At 42.8% G+C, this 10207-nt stretch overlaps 2 protein-coding genes across 2 annotated transcripts; both read right to left on the bottom strand.

Annotated features, from left to right (window-relative positions):
* Positions 1-1349: 1349 nt before the first annotated feature.
* Positions 1350-9811, bottom strand: LOC308091803 (fin bud initiation factor-like). The gene is made up of 3 exons (XM_080437529.1): positions 9096-9811; positions 2864-2968; positions 1350-1640 (listed from the first exon to the last, which is right to left on the bottom strand). Exons 1-3 carry the CDS (start codon positions 9390-9392, stop codon positions 1380-1382), a joined length of 663 nt encoding a protein of 220 aa, XP_080293655.1. The 5' UTR covers positions 9393-9811; the 3' UTR covers positions 1350-1379.
* Positions 3037-6114, bottom strand: LOC308091608 (piggyBac transposable element-derived protein 3-like; the record flags this gene model as incomplete). The annotated part of the gene is made up of 3 exons (XM_080437271.1): positions 3037-3078; positions 4486-4953; positions 5074-6114. The coding sequence occupies 3 exons, from the start codon at positions 6112-6114 to the stop codon at positions 3037-3039; spliced, it is 1551 nt and encodes a 516-aa protein (XP_080293397.1).
* Positions 9812-10207: the final 396 nt, after the last annotated feature.

Here is a 10207-nt window from a genome sequence, read left to right as displayed (position 1 = left end):
GCTCTGTAACTCTGAGATTTAAACCTTTTAGACCGGGAAAGAATCGGTGTTCTTTTCTAGATTTCTTTGGCTATTCAAAAATAGCAGATCTACAAAAGAACATTTGTAACTCAAATCTTTGCTTCTGGAGATTCTACAAATGTCTTCTAAATCCTAATAGTTTTTAGAAAAACTAATGTTGCTATAATATCAGTGGTTCTCAAACATTTTCATGTCCAAGACCCCCATAATGGTATGTATTTGGCCGCGGACCCCCATCTCAAAATATGTTGTTCCAGGGACCCCCCATAAGCAAAGCTTTGAGTTGCAAATGTTCCCTTTAAAAATATATATATATTCAAATATTCACACAAATGTTCAAGACTTTTCAAAAATAGCAGATCTACAAGCTCATAGCGCGGCACTCGGTGCCGCGCTATGAGCTTGTATATCTGCTATTTTTATACAGATGTGTTCCCGGTCTTAGTGGGTTAAATGAACAGTGAGTATTTTATAGTGTACTGGTGTCCCAGAGATAAAAACTTGTATCACACTGAGATTAAAAGGGTTTTGAGAATCACTGCTTTATTGGACTGGTCTCTATCTCTCTCTCTCTCTCAGGCATAACTCCAACACTGACCCCTAAACCTAACCTCTAAATGTTATAACCATAGACTGTACAAAAAAATATGGACAAAGGGAGCCCCATTGGTTTCTACACACCGTATATCCGCCGCCATCTTTGAACTTCCGGTCGCGAGAAGAAAACTGGAAACGACCGCTATTGGCTGCAACCGCATCGAGGGGCGGGTCTTCACTCGGTAGAACCAGTAGAAACCCTAGAAACATACCCTACTTTATCATTGATTAAAATGGGACCATAATTTACTAAACGCATATCATGGTGATTGAACGAAGACTTTAAACCAGCGACTGAAAGCTTAAAGTATTCATGACAATGTTTATTAAGGTAATAAAATCAAGTGTACAGAGTCCGGCCAAAAACCCATTCGCTTTAATAGAGAGTTATTGCTTCTGCAGCCAGGAGGAGGGGGAATCATGGGGGAAATAGCGAAACTAGCGGCCATTCATATGAACTGTCACTTCCATATGGCTTCAATTTAGAAACCGGATGCTTTCCGCCTTGTTCTAACCCTAATTCAAACCTGAATCTTTTCCTAATTGTAAGCTAGATCTTTTTTTTCTTTTTTTTTTTTACCATAAAACAACTATTTCTCTTGTGAGGACCAAGGAAAATCGTTCCTCACAATTACTATTCCTCAAAATCTGCTACAGCAGTAATACAAGTCCAAACACAACCTCTCTCTCCACTCCAGCTGCTTCTCGTTGAGGTATTCACTCCACAGCTGCTACACATTGAGGTATTCACTCCACAGCTGCTACACATTGAGGTATTCCGTCTTCAGGCGGCTCAGCCTGGTGCCGTGGCTGCGGATCATGAGGGACAGCAGCTCGTGCTTGTCCCTCAGAGCCGTGGACACGTGGACGGCGTCCCTCAGGGTGTCCCGGACGTCCTGGATGGGTCTGAGGACGTTCCCGTTCAGCTGGTGCTCCTCCCGGACGTCGTTCTCCTGGTTCTGCTTGAACTTCACCTCCAGCTCCAACAGGGACTGATCCACGGAGCTGAACGCTTCGCTGATCTGCAAAGGATGGAGGAAATGTACAATTTAGGCATTTATCAGACGCTCTTTAACAAGAGCGATTTTACAATAAGCAAGGTAAACACAAGGTAATATATCAAATGCATAGAGACAGTGTAGTGCCTCAGTCATCTAAACAATAGATTGTCAACAAAAAAGAAATCTGCGCTCCGGTGGTGCAGTGGTAAAGTCCCTGCCCATCACCACGGAGGTTATGGGTTCAAATCCACCGTGGTGCATCCAGCTTTGCCGGGCGTCTATGCGAACACAATAGAGCGTCGCAGTTCCCGCCCACTTCCTGTTTTTTTTGGTGCCGGAAGAAAAAACTCAATGCATTTTTCCATTGACATTTCCAAAAATATTTATATCTATTAATTTAAGCCTCGAATCAAGCCATCACCAGATGACATGAATCATGACCATAAAACGTTTTTTTCTGTGATTTTTTTTTATTTTATATTTAATTATATGATATACTATGTTTAATAAATACCCTTTGTTTTGCCGTTTTCAACAAAAAAAAATCACAGAATCAAACGTTTATGGTCATGATTCATGTCATGTCATGATGGCTTGATTCGAGGCTTAAATTAATAGATATAAATATTTTTGGAAATGTCAATGGAAAAATGCATTGAGTTTTTTCTTCCGGCACCAAAAAAAACAGGAAGTGGGCGGGAACTGCGACGCTCTATTGGCTCTTGATCTGGGGAGGGAAGCTGGGCGGGGAGGAGGGTGATATCAGCCTGATTATCAGCCTGAAGCTGCGTGGAGCCTTCAGTCTGACATTGGCTGCAGTGTCCGCGATTACCAGGGGGAGGTGATCCAAATTTCCCTAAACCAATCACAAGAGATCCACGGATCCGCCTACATCTGACGTCATCGTACACAGCTTGTTTTAGCAGATATTTGCTGATTGGCTTGTCGTTAGACCACTCCCACCTCCGACTCTGATTTGACAGGTTTTTCTTCGACCGTGAAATGCCATAGGCTCACATTATGACACCAGACCAAGAGGAGCAGTCCACTCAGAGAGTGGGCGAGGTCTATGGTCTGGAACCAGGCTAGGGTGATATTGCTCATTGCACGTATTCCTACGGGCCGCGGGCTGGCACCTGCCGGGCCTGTATTCAAATATCTGACTTCAACAAAAGGTACCTCTCGGAGACGTAGCGAGAAGTAGAAATGCAATTACGGTAGTTGAGAGTAAAAAGTACTCTGACCTGTGACCTCTCGTGTTGGAGGAAGGTTCCGTAGCTGTGCTGTCCGTCGAGGTCATGTGACACCGTCCTGCCGATGGACTCTAGGAGACGAGCCGCGTCCTCTATCTGGTGGGGGGGGGGGGGGGGGTACTCTGATTACTAGAGTGAGAGTAGCAGTATACCACAAAGTACTGTCACCCACAGACACATACACTACTAGAGGGAGCAGCCATGATCTGGTACCCCCCCACATATAGAAGAAACATGGCAGAATTCTACTGCTCTGCAACCAAAATGTGGAATGCCCCGACACCGTCCCTTAACCCATTTAGACCAAGGAATGCATCTGTGCAATTTTTAGATTTATTTTGGGCTATTCAAAAATAGCAGATCTACAAGCTCATAGCGCGGCACCGAGTGCCGCGCTATGAGCTTGTAGATCTGCTATTTTTCAGAAATCGTGAAAATGTGTGCAAATCCTTAACTCGAATCTTTGCTTCTGGGCGGTCCCTGCTGGAACATATTTTTGAGATGGGGGTCCACGGCCAAATACATATAATTTTGGGGGTCCTTCACATGATAAAATTTGAGAACCACTGATTATAGCGACATACGTTTTTCAGAAAACTGTTAGGATTTAGAAGACATTTGTAGAATCCCCCCAGAAGCAAAGATTTGAGTAAAAAATGTTGCCTTTGAAATATATATATTCAAAGATTTGCACACATTTTCACGAATTAAAAAAAAATAGCAGATCTACAAGGTCATAGCACGGCACTCGGTGCTGCGCTATGAGCTTGTAGATCTGCTATTTTTGAATAGCCAAAGAAGTCTAAAAATGACAAACAGATGCGTTCCCGGTCTTAATGGGTTGAGACATATAAATCACTGGTTTCTTTCAAAACTGGTCTGAAAAATCATCTATCAATTTCCCACAGAAAGGAGGTTCATTCACTGCCCACGTTTTTCTTTTTTCTACTTTTGTACTATTTTGTATTTTATTTTGATGACATGTATTATTATTATTATTATTATTTTTTTATGTTGATGAATTGAATACATACATAGGACCACAATGGAAACAACTCCCCAGGTATTTTTAGACTTGTCCTTTTGGCCATAATGTCGGACTGTACAATCAAAAACAAATAGTCTGGTACAAGGGAAAAGCCTGACATTCTCTTTTTTGTTTCACTTGAATAGAAGTTTTTTATTGATTAAATACCTTATTAACCCTGTAAGACCCGGATATATTTGTACTTGCAAAAAAAAATTAAAAACCTTTCAGATGGTCTTGTAGGAGTATTTAGAAGAGGAAAATATAATGTTTTTAAAAAAAATATGTTTTGGTAAGTTTTTATGCAAATGTTGACATTTAGCAACGTTGGGTCCATCAGGTAGCAAAATTTCCTATAGGCCATTTTTATGGATAACATGGCAAATGTGTAAATACTTCACTAAAACAACTTAATGATTTATATGGTTTATTATTTGGCCTCAGATCAATTATGAATAATATTTGGCCTCAGAACAGTATACATTATGAATAATAACACCAATAAGCCATATTTTTTAATCAATTTTATTAAAAGAACAACAAAATAAAAATCTGTACAATATATGTAGTAAAGAAACCTAATAACCAGAATGAGAGAGGATGCAAGTTGTGCCTGGAAGAGTCTGAGTTTCAGGACGTCTTTCCGTGGGACCTTGAGAGCTTGGCACTCCCGTTTGTAGATCAGCCAGGCGTTGACCACAGCAAGGTAGATGGTGTGCCAGAAGATGTACATGTACCAGCGACGGGCTTTCAGAGGGAACTTGTACAAGGCTGTGAGGGAGTCCAGCAAATCCACACCGCCCATGTTCTTGTTGTAGAGTCCCACGATGTATGGCCTTTGAACATCGATGTAGGTCTTTCTGGCCTTGTCCCAGCGCTGAGTAACATCCACGGGGTCCACTCCAGCAAAGGATGAGACAAGAGTGACTGCCCTGCTGTCAAACCACTTGACCACAACAATGCTCTGGTCCTTCTCGACTCTGTAGTCAAAGGCCCCCCTCCCCTTCTTCTTCAAGCTTTTGTCATCTTCGAGGGTGAGGTTTGGTAGGCGGACCTGTGTGATTGAATGAAAGAATGAATGGTTTTATTAGTAAGTTGTACAGAAGCACACATACAGAAGCAATATGAAAAGGATTACTAAAAGCATATAACTTGTTATCATTGTGGTCATTACCTGTCTTGCTGTCCCCGTGTAGTGAATGCCGCGACCAAGGAGCCTCTCTACCAGTGGAGCAGATGTGAAGTAGTTGTCTGCGTATATCTTGTAGTTCTGCCCGCTGGGCAGTGTCGAAGCAAGCTTCATGACGACATCCCCCGACAAGCCAAGTTCAGATTTGGCTCGTACGCCATCGATGCTCCCTTGGTAAACGTCAAAGTCACAGATGACGCCACTGATCCCCGTTCTGACCCACACTTTGAAGCCCCAGGGGTGTGGCTTGCCTCTCATGTACTGCTTGATGGAACTGAATCTTCCCTTGAATGGAATCATCATCTCATCCACAGAGTTGTGCTCTTCTGGAACCACCTGTAGGCACTTCTCTCTGAACAAATCCAGCCATGGTCGGAGTTTCCAGAGTTTGTCCTTCTTGTCCTTCTCTGGCACGGTCAAGTTGTCAACCAGATGTAACGAGGTCAACAAAGTCTGAAATCGGTTGCGTGGCATCACATCAGCTACAGCCGCGTGTCGTGTGTCTGCTTCCCAGTACATCCGGCATCCATTCATTGGAGAAAGGCCCATTCTCAAATACATCCCCAACATTTGCTCAATTTCTTTTGGACTTGTGTTGACTGATGTTCCTTTTGTTTGAAAGCTGTAAATGTTTGTGTTCGTTGTGAGAGTGTCAATCATGTCTTTGGACACAAACTGGCGGAAGTACTGCAGTGGTGTTTGGAGAGAACTCATATCTTCAGAGGTCAGAGGTGGGCCAGAAAAGTCTGTATTAGGGCTGATGAAGTCCTTTTTCAGCCACTGATATCTTGAATCACGGCGCTGAGCGGGTTTGGTCAGTTGGGGTGGCTGAATGTCTGCTGGGCGGTCAGTGGGTTCACTGGGTGGTTCACGGGGTGGTTGGTTTTCTTTGGACCCCATGCCACAGTCCTCTTCATCTGACTCTTCATCAGTCTCATTGATGTCTATGTCAACATCACTCTCTCCGTTCATCACGATATCCAGAACATCCCTGGCTGAGAAGCGAGTCCCTTTCTGTTGTGGCATTCTGAAATGAAATAAAGACATACCATTAGTATAGTGCTAAGTTCTTACACATCACTGCTCACAACATTTCACAAGTCATACAATACTGTCTGGCCAACCTATTGTTTGATGATGATTGCCCCTAAGTGGTCATCATCATTACATTGCCCCTAAGTACCCACCACCCCTCGAATGAATAATGAACAACCCCCACAACCCCCCAAAAATTACCACATTGGTCCCACTGTCCTTGTAGTATTGAAAGAAAATTAAACATACTGAGAAATAACAAGGGAATATATTGGTTAAACTATGGTTGAATATGTATTGTTTAGGGGGAAAGAGAAACTTTGGGTGGACATTTTCTGAGGCTTACAGCTCAATATATATATATATATATATATATATATATATATATATATATATATATATATATATATATATATATATATATATATATATATATATAGTAATGCAAAGTGGGGGAAATACACATATAACTGTTTAAATCTATTGTGAAAACTATATATGAGGCTGAACAGTAGCAGGTGAACATTAGGCCTACCCTTGTATTTTTTGCAACCAAGAGGGCCCAACGTTGACCAAAAGCAACAAGTATGAATCATGCTCTAATTTAAATTTGGGAAATATATTTCACAATAATAACATATGTACATGTTCTAGACATTGTAATGTTCACCAAAACAATTATTACAGGCATATTACTTACGTTTTTGTGAGGAATATCTTCCAGAGAAAAAAGAGATCTGTTCCAACAGAGATTTTTCAAGTTGTGATGATTCCTGGCTCTGTGGGGGGTATTTATATGCAAATATCCTGGCCAATGGCATTGTAAGACTAAACAATAGGACCCAATGAGGATTTAGAGGTGAAAAAATAACAGAAAAACAAATTATTTAAACTCCTTTCTTTATAAAATATAATTGTTACTCTAAAGCATCGCTGGGTCTTAGAGGGAACAGGTCGTACTGTCAAGGTCATGCTAAAAAACACAAAAAGCTCAAGCAGCTTTATCTTTTGACCAACTTGTGATTTTTGTCTTGTTTGATCTTTGAAAGAACCCTCATGTTTAGTCTCAGGGTGGCACTGGATGTTTGGTAAGCAACATTTACATGACATATAAACATAAACCCAACCATATCTGTCTGTCCATGAGAGCTCCAATGCTCACACATCTAATCTTTCTGTGCCTTTGTTCTCTGAGCCAGAACAGTGTGATCGCAATCATTGTGAGCTGGCATGTGAGGTTAGCAGTGGTGGAAAAAAAGTACTCAAATGTTTTACTTAGAGTAATACAATGCAGGTCCACAAATAACGATTTTTAGCAACCTCTGCTGGTCACTACCGTCACTGCATGATATAGTGTTGTCCTGCATTACCCAGAATTCCATTTGTTTTCACCGGAAGACGGAAGCGTTTCAAAAAGCGTTCTTTTAATTGTTTAATTACTATCTGCGGATCGTTTCTCTTAGCCACTGGAGCTTCAGTTACCGTGAGCTGTGTTTTCTTTTGCTGTTGTTTTTCCATCTTCAAATCCTACAATCTCTTAAAAACAGCGTGAGATTCCTTTTTGTTATTCGCGCGGTAGTTCCTGGCTAAACAGGAAACCGGTGCGGTAGTTCCTGGCCAAACAGGAAACCGGTGCATTTCCGTTCCCGTTTCCGGCCAGATGACGTCATTTTCGCAGGAAACACGTCCCTGTCCACTTTCAATAGAAAATATATTTATAAAAGGCTTTCGGGGGTGAAATTCATGCAGTGGGCGTTGTGAAACATTTGCCACTCACAAAAGATATACAATTTAACTTTAGTTTTTTTTGCAGTATTGATACTTTTACTTCAGTAAAGAATGTGAGCACTTTTTCCACCCATGCCTAAAGTTGCTTATCTGCTATAATGTATAGAATAGTAGAGCAGATAATGATATAATCGTTCACTTTGCGATACAAGCATGACATTTGGCACACATGCCCTGTATGGGCCACTCTTATGGAAAAAGGCGCTGGCCACTCAAAAATCCAAGATGGCGACCATTTTTTTCAAGATGGCCACCACCTTAGCGGAGCAGATAGTGATATAATCTTTCAGGTTGTGATACAAGGATGACATTTTGCACACATACTATGTAAGGGCCACACTTATGGAAAAAGGCTCTGGCCACTCAAAAATCCAAGATGGCGACCATTTTTTTCAAGATGGCCACCACCTTAGCGGAGCATATATAGTGATAACAGTGGAAATAGTATTTAAAGGCATACTAGGTAACGTTTTCAACAAAAATAAAGTTAAATTGTATATCTTTTGTGAGTGGCAAAAGTTTCACAACACCCACTCCATGAATTTCACCCCCGGAAGCCTTTTATTTATATATTTACTATTGAACGGTGAAGGGGGTGACTTTCCCGGGGAAATGACGTCATCTGGCCGGAAAACGGAGGCGGAAATGCACTGGTTTCCTGTTTGGCCAGGAACTACCGCAACGGTTTCCTGTTTGGCCAGGAACTAGCGCGCTAATAACAAAAAGGAACCTCACGCTGATTTTAAGAGAATGTAGGATTGGAAGATCGAAAAAGAACAGAAAAAGAAAGCACAGCTCATGGTAACTAATGCTCCACTGGCTAAGAGAAACGATCCGTAGATAGTATAAAACAATTAAAAGATCGCTTTTTGAAACGCTTCCGGCTTCCGGTGAAAACGAATGGAATTCTGGGTAATCGAGGACTCCGGAAATTGTATGCAGTGACGGTAGTGACCAGCAGAGGCTGCTAAAAATCGTTATTTGTGATTTTGCATTGTACAACTTTAAGTAAAAGCAGCTCAAGGTTGTACAAGTAAGTCCAGTACATGATATACAAAAAAATTTACCCACGATTTTGTAACCCTATGTTTTCACCCAGTGCCAATGCCTAAGCTTGTAATCCTGGGCGCTACTCTCCCTCTGCCAGCCTGGGGAGAGCCCCTACTGTCAACATCATCACTGACCTGGTGCTTGGTGATGATGAAGTCGTCCCGGACCACCTCGTCCCCCTCCTCGTACCCGGGCTCACAGCGCCGCTCGTCCAGGAACTTGAACAGCGTCTGACACTGCTCCGGGTCGTCGTTGTCCTCGTAGTCTCCGTCAGGGACAAAGAAGTGATGGAACGTCCCGTTGGACATCTCCGGGAAGAGAGGACCGCTGTAGACCGCCATGACAACATGACCACGATGACACATTATCATCATCAACATCACTGTCGTCATGGTAACATGACCCATCATCATCATCATCTTCATCACCATGTTATACCATGAGATGACTTTCTGAACAGTCTGCTGTTTGTATCACCTCTCTCTACCTCTCTCTCTCTGTCTCTCTCTGTCACTCTCTCTCCCCTCTCTCTCTTTCTCGCTCTCTACCTCTCTCTATCGTTTCTCTCTCTCTTGCTCTCTAGCTCTATCTCGCTCTCTAGCTCTCTCTCCGTCTGTCTGTCTGTCTGTCGTTCTCTCTCTATAAGTATGTGCCCCTAACCCTCTCCTATCCCTCTTTGTCTGCTTGTCTATATGAGTTTGTGTCCCTCTCGCTCCCCCTCTCTCTCTCTCTGTATGTGTGTAAAGCCTCTCTCTCTCTCTCTGGGTGAATTTGTGCAAGTCGCTCTCTCTCTCTCTGTGTGTAAGTCTCTTTCTCTCTCCTTCTCTCTCTCTGTGTGTGTGAGCATGTAAGTCTCTCTCTCTCTCTCTCTCTCTGTGTGTAAGTCTCTTTCTCTCTCTCTCTCTCTCTGTGTGTGTGAGCATGTAAGTCTCTCTCTCTCTCTCTGTTGATCAGACCACCAACCACACTGTTTTCATTCCTACTCAAGTTACACTGAGTCCCAGTGTGTGTGTGTGTGTGTGTGTGTGTGTTTGAATCCTCCTTTTCACCTAAAAAGGCACAGCCTGTCCAGAGCAGAACAAACCCCGGTCTGTGTGGCACGCACGCACGCACGCACGCACGCACGCACGCACGCACGCACGCACGCACGCACGCACGCACGCACGCACGCACGCACGCACGCACACACACACACACACACACACACACACACACACACACACACACACACACACACACACACACA

This window comes from Gymnoscopelus braueri (assembly GCF_963280865.1).
Source record: "Gymnoscopelus braueri genome assembly, chromosome: 9".
Classification (NCBI taxonomy): Eukaryota; Metazoa; Chordata; class Actinopteri; order Myctophiformes; family Myctophidae; genus Gymnoscopelus; species Gymnoscopelus braueri.
The sequence above is the reverse complement of the archived record's forward strand: the minus strand, read 5'-3'. Positions and strand labels throughout refer to the sequence as shown.

What these genes read in the sequence shown, in the direction of transcription:
- LOC308091803 (XM_080437529.1), bottom strand. Translation starts at nt 9,392, where the DNA reads ATGGTGATGAAGATGATGATGATGATGGGTCATGTTACCATGACGACA. An exon ending in TCATCATCACCAAGCACCAG is followed by an intron (nt 2,969 to 9,095) that starts GTCAGTGATGAT and finishes CCCCCCCACCAG; the next exon opens with ATAGAGGACGCGGCTCGTCT. An exon ending in TCCAACACGAGAGGTCACAG is followed by an intron (nt 1,641 to 2,863) that starts GTCAGAGTACTT and finishes CATCCTTTGCAG; the next exon opens with ATCAGCGAAGCGTTCAGCTC.